General features: G+C 39.3%; 1 protein-coding gene across 1 annotated transcript in view; it reads right to left on the reverse strand.

Annotated features, from left to right (window-relative positions):
- The window catches only part of POLQ (DNA polymerase theta), a 48,969-nt gene extending 37,801 nt beyond the window's left edge, over positions 1-11,168 (reverse strand). Inside the window, exons 1-5 of the mRNA XM_031056661.1 lie at positions 10,990-11,168; positions 10,156-10,286; positions 8,577-8,733; positions 4,554-4,662; positions 1,706-1,925 (exon numbers count right to left, since the gene is read on the reverse strand). Of these exons, the coding sequence (XP_030912521.1) occupies positions 1,706-1,925; positions 4,554-4,662; positions 8,577-8,733; positions 10,156-10,286; positions 10,990-11,059 (687 nt within the window). The 5' untranslated portion in view covers positions 11,060-11,168. The remainder of the gene's footprint in view (positions 1-1,705; positions 1,926-4,553; positions 4,663-8,576; positions 8,734-10,155; positions 10,287-10,989) is intronic.
- Positions 11,169-12,506: the final 1,338 nt, after the last annotated feature.

Raw genomic sequence — 12,506 nt, forward strand, 5'->3', positions numbered from 1 at the left:
GCAAACATAGAACATGGAGGACTGTTATCTCCGTTTTGTCTTGCTTTATGAAGTCCAAGCACTAGTATGACCACGTTGTTGAGGGCAGTACTAGACCTACCCATGAATACGTGTAATGTTTTACATCTTGCTTTCAGAAATTTTTTTTGAAGGAAGGCACACAGTGCGCAAATAAATCACTGCAACCTCCACATCATGGCTAACAGCAGTGGGGAAGAGCCCCAGTGGGGAAGGAAAACCCAACTAGGGAACATTTGTTAACTTGGATGTCTGAACTAAAAGAGTGACATGTAGCAGTCTAAGCATCCCCAGTAAGAGGCACTCAGCAAGCACTGCTGACCAAAGACTGCAGGTGTTCAGAGCACAGTGGAAGCCTTTTAGGGATACTTATATAGATGTTAATGCAAAAACCTGCTGTTTACAGCTTGCTTTTTTGGTTTTAAGATCTTAAGACAGTCCCTGCAATTGATCTGTTATGCTTGGCTATGCCAGATTCTCTTGTAGCAAGCAGGCCAAAGGAGGAAGAGAAAAATGTAGGCATACAGCAAGAAATAAAAAGCACTAAAATGCAAATGAAAACATGGGAGCAATGGCAGGAACTTCTCCACAAGGAATCAGCCAAATTCTGCTGAAGTGATGAAATCATCAAGTTCCCCTTTATTGGTACAGTCTGAGGCACAGAAGTCTGAAGGTCCAGCGATAGATTTCAAGCCCAAGATCCCCCAGTCCTATAAAATAAGCCAACTCCTTTAAACCATTGAGTCATAAGCCTAGTTTAGTTCTTTCTCTTGCTTAATTTAGTAACTCCCCAAAGCAACTGTCTCAAAAATATCCAAATGCAACATCACCTTCTCAATATGACCACATAAAAACTAACTTCCAAATGCTCTAGTGAAAAACATTTCCTTTTGTTTCCAGGATACTTTTTCTTTGCTGTGCAAGCAAGAATGGAGTGCAAAACTTTCCAAAATATTGCTGCCATTCAGCCCATACTGCCCAACTACTACACTAGTATTATACAGAGCAGTTAAATCAACTGGAGAGAGAATTTACCCTTGAAAGATTCCACAGGAAAGGACCTACAAGTAAAGAGCTCAAATTTCCCACTTGTACCCATTTGGTTCCTTGAAATCATCATAGTATGTTACCCCTAACTTTCCATATCCTTTTCAAGTGTGCAAAAGGACTAACTTATGAAAACAGATTCAGAAGAATTGGAATGGACATCTGCCTTCTAATCAGTGTAAAAAATAGATCATTTAGCAGTTTAACATAAGCAGATTCAATACCAGATTTTAATACAAATACTTTCTCCCAATTATGAATGCAAATTCCTTGGCCTAAGCAGGAAATACTTACCTGCATTTATGAAAGGGATGTAGATTTCCAGACACAAGATAGAGTGGTTTGTAAAGGGAGAATCAAACTCTTTATACCTGTCAAGTACTCAGAAACAACATAACTGCAAAGTCAACTTTGTCTTCAAGTCAAATTCAAGAACCTTCAATACCTTCATGAGTCTATATTTTGGGGTTTTTTTGTTTAAGTCAGGAGAAGACAAAAATACCAATTTTATTCTCAGTTTGAACATGAAGTAAACAACAAAGTTGTGAATGTCATCTATTTAAAAATAAATAAAAAACATACCAGGAGCTGTCTTTTTAACTTTAGCACTACCAAAGGCACTATCCCAAGGTTTTGTTACCTTCAGTTGCAGCTTGGGCTGGAATTCTCGCACTAAATTCATGGAGGAGTCATATATGTTGCTGCCAATTTTCACCCACTCCTTGAGGGGCACAGGGCGGAAATCTGTACAGTAGAGCTCTGCATCTAACCATGAAGCCAGGAGCCCCAGGTTAGGGAGGGTAGCACTCATGCCTACTATCTGTATCCCACCAAAACCAGGACTGGTGCTCTTTGTGCGTCTGGAAGTGGTTAAAAGAAAATGAAAGTTAGTGACAAAGGCTACTGTTCTGGAAAATGGAATTCAGAAAAAACCAGTTTGATCTAATTCCTTCCAGCCTCTCAAGTGCAAAGCTAATTTTTCAACTTCTTGACAACAAAAGAAGTCATACTCTACTCTTAGAAAACAGGTCAGGTTATGCACTGATAACAAAATAATTCAGCTTTCAATCAATTTGAACCTAAACCTTTACCTTCTTTAGGTAGCCAACAGCTATAAATTGACTGCATATTTGGAGAGACTGAAAACAAATACAAAGATCAACTAGTTCCTTGCCACTAATAAAAACATGGAAACAGAGGAATGGCTCAATCTCCACTGCAATCTTTCTAAGCTTAAATACCTTAATTAAAACACTTCTATTTGCTTCCAATTCAGGACAAATAATATTAGACTAATGTCTTCCTAGATCTGGGAACCAAAGTCCTAAGAACAGCAAAGAAGCAAGTAGCTTCTGTTTCTAAAATGCTGAACAGCAGCTTTCACTAAAGACAGTGAGAAGTAATGGACTCCTAACAAACCTGACAACACAAACTGTTAATTTAGATACCCAAATTTAGATTCTAATTCAGACTTTTACATCCACACAATAGGGTTTTTTTATGCTTCTAAGCTTGTGTTTGAAAAGTACTCATTTGCATTGCACTGAGCCACAAATCAAGACTCTAAAAAATAAAAAGATCTGACAAATCACTGTGAGCTCAGAAATAACCTGAATCTTCTTAGAAGACGCTGGTAATCCTGGCAAAGACAAGACAGAGAAAACAAGATTATCCAGAAGCTGAGTATAAAAGGCCAGTCACTGATGAGACAGAAATAAGGACGTTGAGGAGAGGCAGACTCTCTGTTATCCAAGCTCTTTAAGCACTTGCTAGTACAGCTTCACCATCAAGGTTACAGATTTTTGGCCCTACAGGAACTCTGGACCTTTTACTCCCTAAGGCAACTACTGACCTCCAAGGATTAAAAGAGTTCTAGCTCTACAGCACATTATGTGACTAAAGAGGAGAAAAATCTGCTGCAGAATTTTGGCTAAGTCTGGAAAAGCCTCGTGGAGAAGCATGGACACCCACACAGGCAGTGGCCATCTGAGAACATTTTCTTGCTGTGAAGACACAGCTTGTACTTCAGTGGGACAGGCACTGATCATTCTGATAACTATCCAGACTGGACAGTGTTTAAAGACTTTATATAAGCTCATTAAATAACAGAGTTAAAAAAAAAAACACAACACAGAAGGACATTTGAGAGAAAATGTGGTCTTCAGCTGCAGGAATCCAGTGGATTCCAAAATAAAATTAGCTGCCACTTCCTTCATGTCAGGAAGTGGTACAGGGTACCACTGTCACCGTGATCCTGACAGAGAGATAGAGAACCTGGGACCCAGCATGCCTGCATGGTGAAGGCTGAAACACTGTGTCTTCCCAGGAACATTCCTTGATGCACCTGAACTTTTTACCCCTGGCAAGTGTTTTCTCCTTCCTGCTTCCTCAATGCAAGGGAGTAAAGCAGAGGGTGAGCCTGCACCTGTGCTGCAGCTACCTGACAAACCAAGAGAAAAGGAGTGGCAAAGTCTCTCACACCGCTCCAAAGTGTACTGGCTTCCAGGATTTATGGGGAGAACATGAGAAGTCAGATGTGATTAGACCAAGAACACTGCTGGCTCCTGGAAATCATGATGGGCAATACTGGGTGAAATGTCCAGTGGAGAGACAGCATAGATATGGCAGCTCTCCCAGCACTAAATAGAAGGTCTCTGCTTAGCCCAGCACTGATACAACAACACAAGACAAGAAGCAGCAGAGAAAACTAACAAAATCTGACTTTTTGTGCTAAGGAAACAGTTGATTTTGAGTCTTCTCTCTGCACCACCAATAAAGATTAAGAGGGTTACACCACCTCCTCCATTTCCTTTCCTCTGTGTTTGGGTACTATGGAGCAGCTGGACAGTTTGGTGCTGAGGGTCTAGATACTGAATTCTTAAAAGCTTCTAGAGGTCTTCTCAAACATCTTATCTATGCCCCTAAAGAATCAAATCAATTCTTCTAAAGGCAAGAAAACATGCAACCACTAGGCTATCACATGTTCTAAGCAAAAGCAGAGCTCACCCTGAGCAGTGCTAACCAAGCAGACTGCTGACATTTCCTCTAAGCCTTCTGATCAATTCACCATGCACAAGTTAACAGCCTGCCCACTCTTCCATCACACCAGAGCATTCCAGTAGGATAATTACACCACTCCATGAAGCACTGAAAAACTAGGCAGGGCAAATCTGCTAGCAAAACTGTTTTTAAAAAATCCAAAGTTAAAAAAGGCTAAAGAAGTAAATGAAAACTTCAGCCTTACTTCTTTTCCTGAGAGGATAAATTCCATGATAGCACACAAATTGAAAACCACGTGGAAAAGAGGGTTTAACTACAATGGCAGGCTCCTGAAAAGTGCTGTGATGAGATCTTAATAAACAAAATAGTCTAGGTCATCGCTCTCATAAAAACCTTGGAGCTAACCCAAGTTTCCATTCATACAGAGAACAAATATTTAGAGTCATCAATTATTTAGCAGTAAAAGGCAAACATCTCAGTCTACTCACCTTTTTGTTACCTTCTCTGTAACATATCTCACTTTGGTCAGGAGGAGTTCCAGCAGATATCCTCGATGAGAGTCTCCCAGCATGTGCAACTCATCCACCACCACCACTCCTGATAAAAAAGAGCACTCAGGTCATATCTGACAAACCTCCAAACTAAGAGCAAACAGCCTCGATCCTTTCCCATTCCACATGATGAACTGAAATTTATATTCACAAATCCATCTATGCTTACCAACACCACGATGGCTTCCTTCTATCACTAAGAGAGAAATCATGACTGATGTCATGAGGTTTCATACCCACCACAACCACACATAGACACAATCAGCTTTTAAAAAATAAAAATAAATAAGTAGTTGTTAGTCTAGACACCACACAAAACAGTATTGCAGCATCTATACTGTAACTTCCTTGCAAGTAAAAATCCTCAGGCTTCAGAGTATCTGGAAAGGAAAATGCCAGTACCCAAATGAGCTAGTAAAAAATTTTGTTGACATCACTGTCTTAGTTAAAAACACCATTTTTTACTAATGCAGTTGTGTCAGAAAAAGAAACAAGAGCAGATGTAATTACACTTGCAGAGTTTGCTTCCCATTAAATTGCTCTTCGTTAACCAAACCTGAACGAGCTCTACTGTTTAGCTTTGGCTTTCTAATGAAAAAAATCCTTATGTGACAGCTTTGTTGCCCTCCTACCTCCTGCAAATGACATTTTAATCTATTAACCACCTCCATCAAATTTTTAAGGTGTGTAGAAATATCTAAAAGACTAATGTCTACAAAGGCTTCTGAATATCAGCAGCTGGAGACAAGAGACCAGACTAGAATGTTCCCTGAGGAGAAAACACAGAGCCACAACTACTCAGGCACCCAGTGCACCTCCTGTACACATCCCAGCAGCAGTATGTACCCTTTCTGGCCAGCTGACAGGGTCCCAAGGAGATGGAGTAGGATAAAGGAAGGTTAAACAAAAAAAGCAGGGCACAGAGGACACCACACTTCATTAGCTCTGCTGCTGTGGAATTTTTTTTCCTCCCTGGTGCAGCTATGTAATATCTTTCTGGTACAGCTAAAATAGCAGGAGCTTAAGGGCAAATGTGACCTTACATTATCTGTCTCAATGCTATTTTTCTTCTCTATTTTTTTCTCTCCTTCCTACATATGTGCCTTCTCTCTCCGTCTGTTTTCTCCCTCCTTCTCTTTCAAGCCACTTAAGTTAGAAAAGAGTGCTGCACCACTTCATCAGCCTCTGTTACAAACTCCCACCTATCCAGCTCCTCTGTCTTCCTCTACTTCCTCTATTCTGTGCTTGCTTGTAAATAATGGCAATTCACTGGTCACCAAATACATATTTGTTCAGCTACCAGCAAAGGCTTCTTCCTGCTTCCCCATACAACAATCTGCCTGAATTCTCCCAGAGCTGAGACAGGACAGTTTAATCAGATACCTACCAAAGTAAAATCCATGAAAGTCACTTCAAACCTTCATCATACCACAGAGGTACTGAAAATGAGGCTAGACTCAGTCTGCTATTTCTGTCTGCAAATTAGGTGTATCCCTAGAAGACAGCAGAAAAAAAACCTACTAAAAAGTACCTCAGAGCTACCAGACATGTTTACTGTAGAATAACTAGGTTGTTTTAATTCCCCATCCTGTTTAAAACTAAAAAGTTTTGAATGAAAAGCAGGAAGGACTTGATTATTTTTAAATATAATTCAACCAGTAACATTTTCATTTCAAGTTTAAATTAAGAAACAAATATCACAACAGCACATTACAAATCCATTCCCAGATCACACGCTGAGAAAGCAGCAGATTTTTCTCTAATCATTTTCCTAAAAATTTCTTTAGCATCAGTGTCAAGAGGCAGAACAAGAGGAATATCATCTCCCGTGTACCTGAATGTTCTAAACTGACACGTTATATAATAATTAGCAACACAACATTGCTTTTAACTGCTTCATACAGCAAAGAGAGATCTAGCAGGCAGAGGATTTGAGTTTCTCTCAACAATTTCCAAAGGCAACGTGAGCTATCAGCATGGGGTTGACATCAGTGAAAGGAACAGCTCAAGCTGAGATGGAATCCAGCCAGGATTGCAGTCATCTCCCAATAACTCATCTCAAAAGATAAAACACCCTTGTTACAAACTGGTCTAAATTTAGAATTAATTAGAAGACAAGGTACAATCTTGCAGTTTCAGACAAGCTTCCTTTGGGTGACAACTAAACTGGCATTTTCAGTTCATATCCATATTTTACAGCTTCTATGAATGTTTTCCTCCCAACAGAAAATTTGTCCATTTCCTACATAACAATAACTTTTAAAAATCAAATTTAATTTTTAAATTAATGTCAGAGAAGCATATAAAGAAAAAAATAAGCATTTTACTCTTATTTCTATTACATGGCCATAATGGGGCATAAGGGAAATGGAGGTTTGCAGCAGAGGTATTTTCAAATGGTAAAAGAAAAACACGATGCTTTAAGGAGGAATTGGTATTGAGAACACATCTTCAAACTCAAACCTTGTAGTCACTTGGCTGCTTATATTTAAATTACTCTTTTCAAGTACATTAATCTTTGAAAGTGCAACAACATGTAGGGATGAAATGGAGATTCCAGCCAGAGGGATTTGGTGTATCTCTAGCTTCTGAAAGATGATATCATTAAACAGTACATTTTAATATTCTGAGTATGCTTCCAAGGCACACAAGCCAACAGAAAGTTGTTTATCCTGACCCCACTGTCTTCCCTGTGGTGGCAGTACAACTTGTACAGTGTGGTGACATAGGATCACGCTAACCCTAGCTTAAACAAGCAAAAAAACCTTCAACCAAGTAGCCATATATTGAAATAAACAACAGGCTTTCTTCCAAGTGAAGGGATTAAGATACACATTCAAGAATTGAGCTGGACTGCAGGAGCCTTCATTTGAATGAGTTTAAAATGCTGCACAACAGTCACCCACTCATCTTCCAGCCCACTGGCAGTCTCTAAAGCATTCATGGTGATTCAGCCCCTATAGATCCAGGTGCAAATGTGTTATCCCATGATCTCACACGCTGAAAAAACCTACAAGGTTTTATTTCCCATTTTCTCTCTAAAAAGCTCTTCTTGTACACAATGCAGCAGAATATGATGATACCAGATGCACACAGAACAACAGTTTCAAAGGTGCAGGTCTCAGAGCAGTTTGATCCTCATCTATTTTTATATTCTTAAAATAGCACCCAGCTATGTTACAGGACAGAGTGAAGATGGGAAGGATTACTGTGTAAAACATAACTGGGCATAGCTTTCTGAAGCAGAGATAAAAATGAGAATAACAAACTTCTGATTGGACTAGGAAAGCACATCTCTCTCGAGTGTACATGGAAACATTGGGCTTCTTCAGCTTTTATCTCATCCCCAATACATAATGAATTCTTTCATTATCTAGTGGCCATCAGGGCCACAGTGACCCAGGAGCCAATGTTACAAGGACAGAGGGCTTTCGAGCAAACAAGACAGAAATGAATGGCACGGCCCTCCCAGTCAAAATGCCTAACCAGAGGAGCACTGTGTATTCATTCTGCTTATCTGGATCCAGATGAGCACAGAATGTAATTCCTTCTCTTCCTCAAGCTAAATGAAGACAGATCTTAGATTCCACAATCTCTGTCTAAAACAAACGAACGTAACATGTTCCTGAACTCAAACATACCTCAGAACTTTGATTCAGTTTTATTAATTAGAGAACAGTTCCCAGCAATGGGAATCATTGTTAAATGCAGCTTGCCATCCATTTGAGACAAACTAAAGCCTGCAGCTTCTACCTACTCATCCCAGCTGCTCAGCTACATGGCACAGTGCTGCCTGTCCTCCTATATCCAAATAAGAGGTTCTCTGGAAGAAGAAAATTGCTGCATATTCCTATATGGTATGTCTGTCACACACAGAACTCAGAAAATTCGAAGTATCCCATGATTTCTCATGCACTCAGAATATGTAAACCCCACAATGGTCAAGCTGTAGTATTTTACCCAGTGAGTCCATTTTGTTTTCTTCTATGAGCCTATTGATTAGTCCATTGGCTTTCTCAATGGTGCAGACAGCAACATCCAGAGCAGAGAAACGTCCAGCAGGAGCCATGCTTCCCATGTAGCCTTCAACTCTCACATCCACCTCCTGAAACAGGGCCTGTTTTCCAAGGATAAAGAACATCATGCCAAGGTTACAGCTCTGAACTTCTGACCAATGCCTGCTGGAATCACATAAAAGCCTGCACTCTACAGCTACAATTTCTAGTACTTTTAATGCCAACTAATTGGATTAAAGCCATATCTCAGCCAGTTAGTGACACTTCTTACCCCCACTGTCATTTTTTATTTCCAAAGCAGAAGCCACAGAGCACACATTGCAAGACAGTGTACATAACTGAGTAAAAGATGAGGACCCCTGCTATGTATAAGATCTAATATCAAAAATGTTAGGGAACACATAGTGCAACAGTTTATAATATCAGCGGCTTATGTAAAAAGACACCTTCCTCTTGAGAAATCCTGGGCAAAAGCCAAAATGGAACTCCAAACACAGTGATGACACATCTCACACTGAAAGCCAAGAAACAGTAACTTCTTCTCTTCCAGGTCTCCTTACTGCATTGCCAAAGCTTTGACATATCCCACACGGCATTAACAAAAGATACAAATATTTGCACCTCATAGATAGGTCACTCTTTGAGTTCAAGTATGTGCAGCTATGGCCAAACCTCATGCCAGAACTAGCAGAACAGAGCACTGATAGTCCTCCAGTTTTACAAGATTAAAGCAAAAACGTGTCTCCATTATCAAGCACTTCAAAGTAGCTTTTGCACTTAAGTTTGTAGGATTTCCTAGCAATTTGTAAAGTTAAGATACCATCTCAGTTAATGAACAACCAAACTGTCTTAACTGCTAGAAACTATAACAAAAATGCAAAAATGCCTGATGGGTTTGGATTTGATTTTAGTCATTGTCATTACCTAATGGCAACAATGTTTGATATGGAAGTCTTCCAATAAAAAATATTTATGTCTTGTAGAGTGTAATTTTATTTTTTAAATAGCTGGGGCGAGGAAGCCAAGACATAACCATATTCTGGCAGAAAAAAAAATTAGCAAAGTCAAAGTGAAATCAAATGCACAAAATTGTGGTGGAATACCCCAAGGAAAGCTAAAATATACTTTTTTCCTTAACATAACATTTACACCTTCCCTTTGTACTTTTCCTAACTTGATCTTTCATTAGAAATTTCATTTAAATTGTGTATATTAGCAAATTGGTGAATAAATGCAGGTAACAATGTTTTAAAAGTCAAAGCTGAAATAAAATGTTTTAATCAACCCCATAAATTTTTTCTAAGTTTACATTTTTGGCCAAAGATTTCATTTTTTATCTCCAGCTTAGAGCAAATTTTAAATTATCTATAACCTCTTTTTGAAAAAACTCAGAATTTTTTCCCCCCAAAATCCATGCTTTTGCATTTCTGTTTAAAAAACATGAGCCAGCCTTCTGGGTCTGTTTAAAAAACATGACCCAACAGCTACTACCCATAAATTTACCCTTCTTGAATGCTCCTTACCTGCAGGTAACATTTCTTCTCCTTGGCCACAGAGACAAAGGGAAGGATGAGAAGAGCTTTCTTACGAGTCTCCAGGACTCGCTTCAAAATAAGCAATTCTGCGACCAGAGTCTTTCCAGCACTGGTAGGAGCTTGACAAATAAAAAAAGAGGGGGTGGTTAATTAATTTTTAAAGTTTAAAAAATAAATCCAAAAGCACCACAAATCTAGCATAGAAAGCAGTTACTGGAGAACTTAGGGTGGGACTCTTCAGTTGATGTCTCTCACCCACAACCACATTTGCAGATTTTCACCCCTATAAAGTGTCAAGAAGACTAAAATCACCCATCTCTCTTCTAAGTTCTTCATCCTCTCAGTGCTGCTCTAGAACCTTTTTCCCATGAAGGGTAGACAACCAACTGTCATTTCCTACAGATTTCTAGTTCACCAGTCCTCCTTCTCCTTTTGCATTACTTACCATTCTGCACACACACCCCACACACAATATGTGATGAAAAACGATAAATGGACTGAAAAAAAACTAATAGCAAATAACATTCTCAGAAGTATGTATATCTTCAATTGTTGTTATCATTCAGTTCCTAGCTGACAGTGTAATAAAAAAGAGTCACCACTAGCTGACTCCTAATGATCAATTTCTAAAGGAACTTTAACAGAGAAAATGAGGCAAAAAGTCTCTCTTCACATCTGGAAAAAAGATCATTAAGTCAAGTTTGAGGTACAGAAAAGGGACTTTTCTACCTGTCAGATCCAAATGTCTCAGCACCAGTAAGTCCTTGTAAATGGCAGTGGAAAAGTTGGGGGAGGGACTGGTTTTGTCAGATGTTTGCATACCTGAGTAAACGAGGTTCTTTCCCTCCAGAACTTGTCCAAGCATCAGGCATTCTGCTTGCCATTCAAACATCTGCACTACCCCCAGACTGTGGTATTTCTCCAGAACTGCTTTGGGAAGATCCCAGCTTGCAAGGAGCAACTTGTCTGCTTGGTCTTCAGGAACATTTACCTGCTGATATTGCCCTTTGGAAGGAAAAAATAAAAATAAAATTTAAAAAGTCAAGTATCATCTTTGCATCTGAGGTCATTTAGGTTATACACCCAAATGTCAAACTTCTCTACAAACTCCTGTATTACAAGAAAGGGCAATAAACTATCTGCCTTATATTTTTCAATATTTTGTGTGGATGGTTCACCATTTTTCTTATCTTCTGACATCTTTTTTTCAATTTTTCCTCCTGTAAAATTTTCCACATTCAATTAATTTCTTCACCAAACTCTTGCCCTGGTATTTGCTTTTGAGACAGAGCAGTCATTACCAAATACATAGTCAGAGAGCGCTTCAGCACTGTAACACAGCATTGTTCAGCAATGTAACAGCATTTGCAATGTATTTGCCATCTTGTCTTCACCCACAACATTTCTCTTCTAAGAAGTTACTGCTACTGAAATTTCATTAATTCTCACTGATGACAGAACTGCCCAGTGGTTTTTGTTTTACAGATGAATGAAAACCACAACCTAAAGCACACAAGCAGCTCAAGATACTCTGTACAGTGTGTCATATTTGAGTTTATTTACACGGATAGCATCTTCACAACACTGCCAGTTCCTCTAGTTTAATTAAGTTCCTTGCTGATTATTTCTTGTCTTAGTAACCCTAAACAACTTTGTGCTGACTGCAGGCACTGCCTCCTCCCTCTCCTTCTCCTCTGTTTTTCCAAGTCATTAAGAAAACTCAAGCTTTTTGTCCCATCCAGGTTTCTGATGCACAGGAAGGCCTCCCCTATCACCCACAAATATATATAGTTCCTGTAAAAGCATTTTGTGAAAGACCTTGTCAAATTGAGATGAAAACCAAGTAATTGTGTGTACTGCCTCTACTGCACCTGCTCTTCTACTGGTACATTCAAAAAATTCTAAAACAAATTCCCCACCATTGTTGACAGCATAAGGGCAGGCTAGATGAATAATACCAGCCTGCATAAGCAGCCAGCAGTTCTTCTCTCATCACACTAAAAACCTTGACTGCTGCCTTGAGGTTAACCCCAATCTAGGCTGTCACTGCTGCATGATCAGTCTCCTCTACACAGCTTTGCTTCACTTTGTGTAATCAAAGTATCTTAAAATACTAAACAAAAATTTATGCACCATTGAGTGCATAAACAGAAATATGCTACAAAGCAGGACAGACTTCCCAAGAGGAATTCAGATGAGACCAGAATTGTCCATCATAAATTTTGACTGTGGTGGGTTGATCCTGGCTGGACACCAGGTGCTACCCAAAGTCATTCCCCTCCTCAACAGGACAGGAGAGACAAAACACAGTGAAAGATTAATGAGTGAAAAAAAGGATA

This window comes from Geospiza fortis, unplaced genomic scaffold, assembly GCF_000277835.1.
Source record: "Geospiza fortis unplaced genomic scaffold, GeoFor_1.0 scaffold1, whole genome shotgun sequence".
Taxonomy (NCBI): Eukaryota; Metazoa; Chordata; class Aves; order Passeriformes; family Thraupidae; genus Geospiza; species Geospiza fortis.